This window comes from Ruditapes philippinarum, unplaced genomic scaffold (genome assembly GCF_026571515.1).
Source record: "Ruditapes philippinarum isolate M1 unplaced genomic scaffold, ASM2657151v2 ctg2989_1_1_1_1, whole genome shotgun sequence".
Lineage (NCBI taxonomy): Eukaryota > Metazoa > Mollusca > Bivalvia > Venerida > Veneridae > Ruditapes > Ruditapes philippinarum.
In genome coordinates, this window is record NW_026853568.1 from 127,611 (window position 1) to 140,497 (window position 12,887).

Genomic DNA, 12,887 nt, shown 5'->3' on the forward strand with positions numbered 1-12,887 from the left:
ATGCGTTTAACCATAGGAATTAAATTAAGTGAAAAGCGTATGATATATATGTCGGTTTGCAAGTAATTTATGACAGTATTGCAGAATGCATTGCAGTATAAGTTTATGTAAATACATCAGATTACCGTTGGCATGGACGCATAGCCTATATCAGGTACTTCTTCACCACTCTGAACTGAATTCTGTAAGAAATAAATGCATGGTGACAACTAAAACCTGGACAGCAATATACATCTTGATTAATGGAATACCTGAAAACACTAGAAGTGTATAATCAGGAAGTTCCGCCATTTCGTTTGATATATGTTTCATCGAAAAGCTTAAGCAAGTGTTTTGTATATCATTTTCTTTAAATGTTTCTGCTGATGAAATCAGGCCAATAAGAATAAACCGAACACGTGTATCTTTTTTTTTCATTCTTTCTTTTTGTTTGTTTGTTGGGGTTGGGTTTTACGCTACACCAAGACATGTAATATTGCGAATTTAGAGATTTACTGGTGGTCACCCCCTTGCATCATTGCAGGCACGAACGGACATCTGAGAAGGACCAATGATGTTCCGTAAGCTAGCTGGACAGCTTCCTCACATGACATAATCCGAAGTCCCTTGCGGGATTCAAACCCATAGCGATGTCGCATGAATCTAAAATGATTTCAAATTAGCTATTAACTTATACTTCTAAATGCTATTATTAGATTTGAAACTTTCAAAGTGCTAAAATAGACCAATGTCTTGTTGTGTTTTTTTTCCATTTGACATGACATACTAACCATTGGCTTGACGGTGTTAAATTTCTTTTTCTTCCATAACCAATAGACAACCACCATTAAAACAAGCACGAATATGACGCCAACTGAAATATTGTTAAAGGCATGAATTACACATATATTTCTAAATGTTCATTTATTATTTATTATATATTGTGTTTCCTTTATATCAGTGGTTGCCTTTCAAAAACTAATTGTGTGAGTATTAGTATTATTTAATTTTCCTTTGCACTTATTCACCGTTATTGCAACGGCTCTTAACTGTCTCAAAGTTAATAAATAAATCAGTTGCAACGCCTATCTTTGTCCTCCTTCAACTATTAATATACAATATTTTAGAAAATAGAATAATTTATTGATAAAAAAACAGTTAACTCCAGAGTGATCATGTGTTTATGTTTATCATTTGCAAAGAAAAGTTACATATAATTCCTATGATCGCTCCTGCCGAAGAACCAGAGTTTGGCCTTATTTGTTTTCTATTGATGTCGGTATAGGCTTGTATGATCGTTGGACAAAACAAACCTCCGTTGACATCTCCACTACCTATGACAACATATAGATACAGATAGTCATAGCACGAACGAGTAAGTACCTAACAACACATGATTAACTAATGCGACACAAGTAACTTTTCGATTGCGACTGATAATCGACTTTTAAATTCTTGGAAATACCTTTGGATACAGGTAATTAAGATTGAAGAAAAAAGGCAAGAATGTAATTAGTAACAGATCTTTACTTATACCCGAAAAAATATTTCTATGATAATCAATTACTGGAGGTAAATGGTGATTAAACACATATGCACGTATCTATTTATGTATATTAACAAAAACATTATAAATAGTGACAGGAGCGTGTATTTGACAGGTATCTTAACTTTGTTTTTTGTAGTATCATAAACCTGTAGAATACTTTGTTCATATTGACAAACTATAGTTATCAATTTACATGTAAAATCAATTATTTCTATAAAAACTCACAAGATCCAAAGATTTACCTGTGTCGTTGCATATCTGTGTAAGAATAGTCAACGCATCGTCTTTTTTTAACGGCTCAGAATCAAGGTCTATCATGACAAAACGTATAATATATTGACCACCAATTTCTACAGCATCTGTCACGTATATTTGCAATTTCTCAAGATAAGTCTCTCGCTTTTGTCTTTTACTGTTTACATGTAGTACAGATAGATCCGCGTTTTCTAAAATGAAACTTACCATTCGTGCTTGAAAGATTTGTATATTAAAAGTTGTTACTTTTGTGAATTCTAATTTAATTAAATATATATCCCTTTCGCGACATAATGTTTTATTTGAATTAGAAAAACCAACACACACATGGGAAATGTTACAATCTTTTTCTATACACGTTACACTGTCATATTCACAGCGCAGACCTTTCCATGCGTCGTCACATTTGCATAAAAAGGTTAAATGTTCGTCAATGCACGTGCCACCATGAAAACATGTTGCATCCACACAGTCATCGACATTGACGTCACATAACATTCCCGTCCAGCCAGTATTACATGCACAGTGGTAAAATGAAGCATCTGGAATAAAAGTCATGGCATTACAAGTTGTAAACATTTTTATATTGTCAGCAAACACAGGGTATCATTTACTTGATATTTTCCATATGTTTTGTTTTATTTTATTTTATTTTATTTTACAGAAACGGTTAATTAGTTAAATGTTACTTACTAGTCTCAAGTACACATGAGCCGTTATTCATACAAGGATTTACATTACAATCATCAAACCCTGCTTTCTCTTTTTCACAATGAATACCTTCAAAGCTATCAGTACAGCTGCAGTTGTAACTATGAATACTATCGATACAAGTCCCTCCATTTAAACATTTGTGAGAAGTTTGGTTCTCTATCAATTCCCTATCAAGTTTACAATCGTCAATTTTTGTGCATATTTCTTCTGAATTACGTTTAAAGTCAACTATACATTCACACACGTTTAGCGTTTCTAGTTCCACGCATGTCTCATTTCCTTTACATTTGTTCTCCGATAAAAGGCAATCTTTATACTTATTGATGGATACTTTTATGTTTTTTGTCTCTTTTTCTAGCGTCTCAACATTCTCAACTTGGATACGAATCTCAAACGAAGTTTCATCTATCGTTTCAATATTTGTGGCTAACACGATCAAAGCGTTATTCTCTATAGAAAATATGTCGTTTGGATTTTTTACCAAACTAAATTGATAGCTGGAAGAAACATTTATATTGGTTGAATATATCTGTCCTAGAACATCTCCTTTTCTGCTTGTATAATTCAGTTTAATAAAGCTTATTTCTATAATAGGAAGACCCTCATATTCAACTTCCACGTCCGTGATTGGTAACCTAAATGCCTGCATGTATGTTAGCACCGGTGTGCCATTGTCTGCTACATAAATTGTGAATGTGATACTGGGGTCCATGGTATCTTTACTTTCGTCGGGAATAAATTTCTTTAAAATCAGTTCGTTATTTGCAGAAATCTGAAATTAAAACCTTTTTTTGTCAGAATTGATACATGTGTATCTTCTAGATTAAACATTGAGAGCAATTATCAATTTAAAGTACGGATGCAATTCTTATTTGAATTATCACTAACGTTCGGGACATATTAAAATGTTGCTATATTTGTATAATTGGCATTGGCCAGTTGTCCGTTATTGATAAACATTCAATATATTTTTATAACACATTTTTTTTATAAATAACGTATTTTTGCAAAAAGTGCCTATTTTGAAGACGGGAGATACTACAAAAGAAAACAATAACAATCTAAGTATTTCCCGTTTTACCATAAAACTAAGTTACTTTGATAATAAAATTATGCAGTAGCAGTTAATGAGATTATTGTTTTGTTACCATTTTAATTCAACATTTGAACCATTTATTTTTTAAAAAGTACAAATGAGAACTTTACCTCTAAGATATCAGAATCTTCCCCACTGAGTGTGAATGAATATGATTGGTCCATATCCTCATCCTCTACCGTTACTGTGCCAATTACATAACCTATAGGTGCTTCGGCATATATAGTGTTAGAACCAGTAATTTTAATGGAAGTTGGTGCTTCATTTACGTCAGTTATATTTATTGTAAAATCCTACAATGTAACGACAAATCAGTAATTCTGAGGATGGAAAATCAATAACTATTGATAAATAAATAAATAAATAAAAATTAGAAAAGAATAATAATATGAATAACCTTCTGACAAAAGCCATTGTCAAATGATAGATAGAATCCAATGCTGGTTTTCATGAAAACAATCTGCTTAATATGGTGAATTAGTATGTAGTTTTAATTTTTCATTGATTCTCATAAAAAGGTCATGTTTTTCCTTAACCAAGATCAAACTTATAAAACAAAAAGATTTAAGATTTCAATGAAAATCGATCGATCAAAAATAAGTTTCATATCCCAATGACAGGTATAAACTTTTCTCGGCAAAAAAAAGGGGTGTTATACCCGACTTGTAAACAAAAAAAAGATAAACCAGGTCATGTGATCTTATTTATAGAATTATAATTATTTTTTCAACTCTAAGGATCTCCGACATGTGTTCATCAAACAAAATCCTTTCGTTTGGCGAACAATTCAAAATTCTTCACAATTTGTCTTTCTTATTTCATTTGCAATCGAAACATCATATCGATCTAAGGCAAATATGCAAACCTACTGTTCTTCAATAATCTTATCTGTACCTATGTCTCATAGACGCTACTCGATTAAAGCGATTAAGTATGAAATATAAAATAACCGTCCTTGTAGAAAATAGATCAAAATAAGTATTTACATCAGTAGGTGAAAACAAACCAAATCATATTGTTAAATGTACCTTTCTGACTTCATATTCTCCATCTGTACACGCTAGAATGACATCGACTTTGTCAGCGTCTTCGTAGTTTAGTTTGCTTGTTACTACCATCTTCTGAATTTCGTTACCTTCCGTCGCCACGGAAATAAGATCTTCACCCTTTAGAACATTGCATGCATGCTTTTGACCTGTGTCTTGGTCAGCAACCTTGAAGGTTGTTATGACAGTATTTAATTCTGCATTTTCTGGAACGCTTACGAATCTGTCTATTATAATATCATCCGGTGGATCATTTGCGTCTAATATTTCGATAATGAAGTGTTGCTGTGTATGAAAGATAAAGTCACTTGAATTGTACAAATAAGATTTGATAGTTATTTATGTGTGCATACTATTTTCAAATATTTTACTGAATTTATGTTAGACATGCTGAACAATTACGTTTTCATCAACTCAAAAATGACGAGTTAAATAAATGCTCCATATAATCTCGGAAAATGTATATTTATTAACATGCACGAATCAAAGGATATAATTACTTCGATAGATTTTGGAGGTATTCCATTATCAATAGACATCACTGAAATGTTATAAAATGGTATTGTTTCAAAATCCAATCCTGTCGCACCGACAACAAGTATATTATTGTATATATCAAAGCCTCCTGCAAAACAAATAATAAGATAGCTAATTAAAAGTAACGCAATCATTCAAATTACAACAAAGCATTTTCTAATTACACTTGTGCATGAAAAGAAATACACAGCTAAAACTAAAGATACTCATCATAAAGAATATGTGTAGTAAATAGATAATTCAATACAAAAAATCATTTTGGCCAAAAAATGCATTGACTTTGGTAGACAGTAAAGATAAATTCACAAACATGTACATTAGTTAGTCACACTCTAGAATTTTGCATATACAGATTGATTACATGAAATGTTGACACATTTGCGTTTTGACTCTATATATTGCTTTCGTTCTAGAACCCTCTCATTCATTCATCTCTTAACATTATCATTTCATACCGTTCAGAGTATTTAATGTATACACGAATTCCTGATTTCTGTCGGGATCCTCAGTTGTGAATCTACCTACTGTGCTTCCAGGTTCAGAACTTTCAGATGCTACCAGGTGATCCAGTATGATCTTTGAAGGTGCTTCGTTTATGTTTATTACCTTAAAATAAATTTCGTCGGATTAAAAATAAATTATTTGACGGACACAAGAGCATGCATCATTAATTAATGTCAAAAGTTTAAAATCTTTGGTAAGGAAAAACAAATAGTATTACTTGACTAGTTGCAATAAAAACTTTTTCATCAATTCATTTCGTATTATAATACCATCTCAATATGTAACTTCTTACTTAATACTTATATTACCTCTAGCTCAAATGTTTTCACTGTGACTTCACCTTCCCCATCTTCTGCCTTGATAACAATGCTATAGAAAACTCTGGTCTCATAATCAAAAACAACATTAGCAACAACACTAAACTTGTCTTGAATTTGAAAGTAATCTGCAGCATCCGTATCCTCAATTGAGATGTAGACCTTGAAAAAATTGTTTATATATTACAAGGTAAGTTTTGGCAGACTGTTAGCAATGTTTTATAACATCTTATTCAAACAAACAAAAAACATACGCCATACAATTAAAGCTATTCAATATTAACTTTAAACATGTGTTACACAGTAGCCATATGTATAGACACAGACGTATCATTTAATGTGAATATGATAACTTGTGCACTTTATAGACACTATATGTTTATAAAATGTTGCGAATAGATATGTCTTGGCTGTAACTTTGTTATTATTAATGAATAATGCTCCCCTTTATTCCTAATTGAAAGAAAGACATCACTGCATCAATAGAACAATTTGTCTTTTAACATTGTCATAAGACATTTTGTCCATCCTTTCTATAATTAAAAGAGAAACACAATAAATAAAGCAGGCTGGTAGGTTAACCAATGGTAAAAATGCATCAAAGTATATCATAATGAATAAACATATATTTCGACTTTCTCTATAACTGTTGTAACTGAATAATGTGAGTTTGCATTTTGTAACAACTAATGAATCACAGATATATCAGATGTACTTACTATTTGGCTATCTAAATCAACAACTGAAATTTCAGATATCACTTGACCTTTGACATTATTTTCTTCAATACTTTGCTCTGATAACAATATATCTGTTGGAGCTTCGTTCACATTTGTGACGTTAACAATAAACATCTTTGTTATGCCCACGGAACTTCCATCCTTAAGAGTATCTCCGCAATAAACCTTGATGGTAGAAAATTCAGTAAAAGACAAAATCAATGTAAATTGAACATTATATTTTTTGAAGCTACGAGTTAAATAGAGTAGTCAAATCAATCGTTCTTGTAGATCTAGATTTTAATAAGGGATCAATTTCAAGATAGAACAATCTTTCGAATAATGAAATTCAAATAAATTAAAAATGAATACAAGTTTGACAATTTCCGGATCAGTTGTCATGATAGTATGTGATAAAAATACCTCACAAAAATATGCACGAAGCTTTGTCGTCGTTATTGTAAACCGTAATATTTCAAAACGTTCAACAAATATACATTATGCACATCATATAAACATTTTTGCAAAATAAAACATGTAAAGATATTACTTAGCTTAGTGCAGCTGTCTGTATTATCAATTACTTCATTCTAAGATTAAATACCTTAACATTATAAGTCTTTTGTGTTTCGTAGTCCAGGATATCAATTGCAACTGCTAACTGATAATCAGCTAATACCTGAAGACGGAAAAAAACACAAGACATATGTGTTTGACTTTCTTATATAATCAAACATTACTTTATTCACAATTTACAAATAAAAATAACATGTAATCAGTACTAAATCCGTGACGACAATGAGGTTTTATCTTAAGCAAAGTATTATTCGACCTTTATATTTACAACAAACAAGATATTCAATACATTTTCATTTCAATTATCTCCCGGAAAGACCGGAAAGAGGTACTACCTTAAATGGAACGTCGATAAGGTTAAGAATCTCACACTGGTGCTTGGAATTTTTGTCTTCGTCAACAATTGAAAGTGTTCCAAGAACAGTATTTACTGGACTGTTTTCTGGAATCTTTATAGAAAATACAGAAAAGTATAACTTGCATTTTGAGCAAACATATAAATAATTTAATGTTTAAAATATAAAAAATATGCATGTATATTAAAATCTGAAAATGTGAGATCCCTTGATAACTGGAAGAATACATACTCAAATTACAAAAATAAATAACATTAAAGGTGAACATTTCAGACTCGGTTTGACCGAATGCTTTTTTGAGACATCATGGATAGTGCATTAATTCTCAGGCTTTGGAAATATAATACATTTTACACAACAAACATTAAAATGAATGTTCCCGAAGTAACAGAAAACTAAAACGACACTAGAATAAGAACTTTTACAGTATTCAACAATACAAAATCTGGAAAAGTAAAGATACCTCGAGATCAATGAGAGCAAACATAGAAATCAAAAGGATCACTTTTCAGACTCAGTGTGGCTGATTTGTTCCTGTGATATAATGCCTAATGCAACATCTCAAACATCAGTATTCATAAGCAGTATTCAATCTTTAATACTAACACTTAGTCAGCAAACATGTGTACTCCAGCTATCTATGAATAATAGTTAAAGTAAATAGCCATTTTTCTACCAAAGTCCGTCAATTAATCTTTTGATAATTTAATAAAATCAATTTTAAAATTCTTTTTAACAACCATCAATACAATTGTATGAAATCCATTGAAATGTCCCACCTACGAAAAACCGTTAGGGACATTAAAGTAATGAACTCATTAATTCAGCTTCACGAACTCACAATTTCAACTTCATGCATTCACAATTTCAGCTTTACGATTTCAGATTTTCAACCCAGAATTGGGAAATTTAAAAGAAATGGAAAAGCTGAATTAGGAAGCGAAAAGTGAATTAAAAAATTGGAATTGAAACGTGAATTTCTAAAATTTAAAAAATTTCACCCTTTTCCTATATATTTTAAAATTTAATTTTTTGGGGGATCTATATATCCTTTTTAAACGAACATATGGTGACGTTTAACGGATTTTCTCCATCAACGATCTTACCACAGAAAAATTAAAATTAATTTTCTCGAATTGATATAGTAGCTCCAAAATTACTCGCAAAAAATAAAAATGCTTCGCATTTCTACACGTCATCTTTGCCCCAAAATCTAAAATTGAAAAATTTCAAAAAAAAAAAATTGCAATTTTCCCCTTCCTTTTACTTTTTATAAGAGTGTAGGAAATTTTGTCTAAGGTGAAAAAATAGTTAATAAAGTACATTAGTGTGTTGGTTTATTTTTTTTTTTATGCAATGGGGAAAAAAAGCGGATCCATATTAACCCCTAGTAGGTGTAATTTGCGCTGTCCATCATGGGAAATCTCAGTTTTTAAATCCCAATTACATTTCCGGGCTTCGATTTTTCTAAAGGGTTTTCCTTGCCTTTTTATCAAACTTTAAGGGGCCATTGACATCTTTCACTGACTATAAAATAAAAAAAATTTGCGATTTTCTATTAAAAAAAGTATACCAGTAAAAAATAATTTAAAGATAATTTTTTCACCCCGCTAAGTTTGAAAAATAAACAATGCAAAAAAGAAACAAACTACAACAAAAGTTGGGAAAGTTAAAACTGTCACCAGTCGTTTCTGAGCCTTTGCAAAATACCTCGATGTCAATTTCTGGCTGACTCTCAAAGTCTAAAGCTTTTATCAGTAGTAATGACTTGGCATCGATTGAAACATATTCAAGAGATGCTGCAGATAAGGTAAATGCAGCTTCCTAAAAGCAGAAAATATGTTATGATATTGTCACATTCAATATTTATTCATAATGCGTTTAACATGTCATAATAAAAGAAAAAAAAAACTCTTTTTAAGATAATTTTGGCATTATTAAATGAGAAAACTCTTTTAGAGTATAAGGTAAGATTTCATCCTCATTGTTTTTTAATTGTATTATTTATATAGCTAAAAGCAATAACTGTAATTCTCACACTTTGTATGATACCATTTGTCAATGCATTTATAACCGAAAGAGTTCCAACTACGATATCTGCATAGTTTTCGTTGACAAATATTTCTACACTTCCATGATCATCAATTAACTGGATGTCTTTAGGAGCATTAACGTTATCAACAACTGACACATCAAAAGCTGTCTTCAAAGAAAGAGCCGGAACTCCTGTGTCAGTGCACGTGACCGTTAATTGAACATTATCAACGTCACCTGATAGTGGTACTTTCAACTAAAAATAAAAATGATACACGAAAAATTAAAAACTAGATCTATAGTCCCCACAAAATATTAAACAAAAATGCTATAGAATAAAAAATCTAAAAATATAATTTTATGGAACGCCTGGACTGTCTTATGTGTAGAATGACTGATATACATGGTTAAATGTCATTCTGTTGAGTCCGAGATACAATATGCTTGGTCAAAATCCCAATATACTGGGTGGAAATCCAAATGCGCTCAGTTATTGAAGTGTAATGTTGTGTGGTGATTACATTATATTTCAGTCAAGTCAATGTATTGCCGGGTGCATTAGTCGTTCTGTTCAGTTCTTAAAAAACAAACAAGCATGTGGTAACACAATTATGTTGAGTTAAAAAGATATGTTGTAGGGTGTGACAGTTGTTATGTTCGGTTAAAATAGCTCTTCTTATCATGTTCAACCATGAAAATAAACAGTTGAGTGGTACTATCATTTCGTTTGGGCTGAGGCAGTGTATTATTTGGGTGATACTTTTATTATTTTCAGTTCAAATGACAATGCTGTTTGGGTGCTTTATTTAGACTGTTCAGTCGTGAAAATAATAGAACTGTTGAATAGTACTATCATTATGTTCAGTTTCAGATGATATACTGTTCGGTGCAGAGGTCATTATGTTCAGTAGTGAACACAAACTGTTGTGTGATACCGTTATTATGTTCAGTTCAGATGATGTACTGTTCGGTGCAGAGGTCATAATGTTTAGTAATGAACACAACTGTTGTGTGATACCGTGATTATGTTCAGTTCAGCAGATGATGTACTGTTCGGTGCAGAGGTCATTATGTTCAGTAGTGAAACCACAAACTGTTGTATGATACCGTCATTATGTTCAGGTTCAGATGATAAATTGTTCGGTGCAGAAGTCATTATGTTCAGTTCAGAATGATATACTGTTCGGTGCAGAGGTCCATTATGCTCAGTAGTGAACACAAAAACTGTTGTGTGATACCGTTATTATGTTCAGTTTCAGATGACATGTACTGTTCGGCGCAGAGTTCATAATGTTCAGTAGTGAACACAAACTGTTGTGTGATACCGTGATTATGTTCAGTTTTCAGATGATGGTACTGTTCGGTGCAGAGGTCATTTATGTTCAGTAGTGAACACAAACTGTTGTGTGCATACCGTCATTATGTTCAGTTTCAAATGATAAATTGTTCGGTGCAGAAGTCATTATGTTCAGTTCAGATGATATACTGTTCGGGTGCAGAGGTCATTATGTTCAGTTGTGAACACAAACTGTTGTGTGATACCGTCAATTATGTTCAGTTCAGATGATGTACTGTTCGGTGCAGAAGTCATTATTTTTAGTTCAGATGATATACTGTTCGGTGCACAAGTCATTTGACAATGCGCTGAGTGGTCATACAATTATGTTGGGTTCATTCGGATATCTTCGCGTCAAACAAGATGGCGGGCGGGAGCAAACTATTTCCATAGGTCACGTCGAGGCTAATGACCACTAAATTGCCAAGAAAACAATTTTCTTCCCCGTAAAATACCATCGGGAGGTTAAAAACGTTATTTCCATAAAATTGGACAGTTTTTTTATGGGAATATTTAATACCGGATGGGTATTTTATCAAGTTTTAATTTATGACTATACTATACTGTTACAGTCATAATGGGCACAGTATATAAAATTAAAATATGGGTAAGGGTAGTCTGTTCAAGTCAGATATGACCGCCGTAAATAAAACTTGAAATATATGTTTGGGAAATTTTAAACTTAAAAATGGGCACATCAAAAAGAAATTTTAAAAATAAAAATAAAATCAAGTAAGGAAAACCATTTGAGTCCCCACAGCCAAAAGTAATGGGAAAGTTAAAAATTTTGTAAAAACCCCATTTTAGACCCACATGACCACAGTAAATGGGAACATAAAATAAGTGGGTAGCCTAGAAAACCCAAAAATAGCCCCAAAAAAAGAAAATTCCCATATAAGGGAATGAAAACCCAATTTGGGCCACAAAGACCACAAAATATTAAAAGACATAAAATTTTAAAAAGAAAAAAAAACCTAAAGAAAGCCAAAAAGCAAAATTTTAAAATTTGCAGACTCGGGTTTTTTTTAGCCGTTTATGGACTGGATGGGGGGTGCAAGTTACCCGGGACGCCCCCACACCGGGTTTAAACAAATTCAACATTAAAACGAAAAATAGTGAATTTTTAATTAGAAACATCCAAGATGATGGTTTTAAAAGGCGGGTTTTCATGGAACCCCTTTAATGGAAAACAGTATGCATTCCATAAAAAGGGGGCGTAAGGTCCCCCTTTAAAAGAAGCTTTTCCCTAAACGAGAAAAAAATGGGCGGGAAAAAAATAAAAAAGGGAATTTTTAAAGGGGGGTCGAGGGTTTTGAAATCAGGGAAAAATTTTTGAGTCTAATTTTAATTTTGGCTACCCCTTTCTTTTTATAAATGTTTCATAATATTTTAAAAAAAATGTGTGGCTCAAATAGATTTTCCCACTTTAAAAAAAATTTCATAATTTGGCCCCGTGTGGGCCAATTTTGGTAACCGTTTCTTAATAGAAGTTCTTCATAAGGGTAAGTTGGGCTTGGGGCCCAAACCTTTCTTTAAATTTTTAATTTCCAAAAACGTGGGCCTGTGTGACCCCAAAAGGTTTTCCCCCTAAAATTTTTTCCATTTTTGTGGTTATGGTGACTCAAATGGGTTTCCCCAAAACATATATTTTTAAATTGTATATGCTGTGGCCATAAGGAAATTTAAATTTGGGTTTCCCCTTTCTTATAATTTCTCCATAACGTTTGGCCCCCCTTGACTCCAAAAAGGGTTCCCCACTTTTAATGAATTTTTTTTTTTTAAAAATTCCCTTTTCTGTGTCAATATTGACTCTTATAGGGGACCAAAAAGATAAATTTAAAAATTATATTTTCCGGGGATGGGGACTTT

At 32.0% G+C, this 12,887-nt stretch overlaps 1 protein-coding gene across 1 annotated transcript in view; it reads right to left on the reverse strand.

Moving 5' to 3' along the window:
- The window catches only part of LOC132737237 (protocadherin Fat 4-like), a 32,422-nt gene that overhangs the window by 1,465 nt on the left and 18,070 nt on the right, over nucleotides 1-12,887 (reverse strand). Inside the window, exons 30-44 of the mRNA XM_060724498.1 lie at nucleotides 9,687-9,938; nucleotides 9,359-9,472; nucleotides 7,628-7,741; nucleotides 7,321-7,395; nucleotides 6,696-6,902; nucleotides 5,989-6,159; nucleotides 5,632-5,782; nucleotides 5,140-5,264; nucleotides 4,622-4,924; nucleotides 3,704-3,886; nucleotides 2,477-3,269; nucleotides 1,771-2,325; nucleotides 1,191-1,313; nucleotides 771-853; nucleotides 126-182 (exon numbers count right to left, since the gene is read on the reverse strand). Coding sequence (XP_060580481.1) covers nucleotides 126-182; nucleotides 771-853; nucleotides 1,191-1,313; nucleotides 1,771-2,325; nucleotides 2,477-3,269; nucleotides 3,704-3,886; nucleotides 4,622-4,924; nucleotides 5,140-5,264; nucleotides 5,632-5,782; nucleotides 5,989-6,159; nucleotides 6,696-6,902; nucleotides 7,321-7,395; nucleotides 7,628-7,741; nucleotides 9,359-9,472; nucleotides 9,687-9,938 — 3,306 coding nt within the window. The remainder of the gene's footprint in view (nucleotides 1-125; nucleotides 183-770; nucleotides 854-1,190; nucleotides 1,314-1,770; nucleotides 2,326-2,476; nucleotides 3,270-3,703; nucleotides 3,887-4,621; nucleotides 4,925-5,139; nucleotides 5,265-5,631; nucleotides 5,783-5,988; nucleotides 6,160-6,695; nucleotides 6,903-7,320; nucleotides 7,396-7,627; nucleotides 7,742-9,358; nucleotides 9,473-9,686; nucleotides 9,939-12,887) is intronic.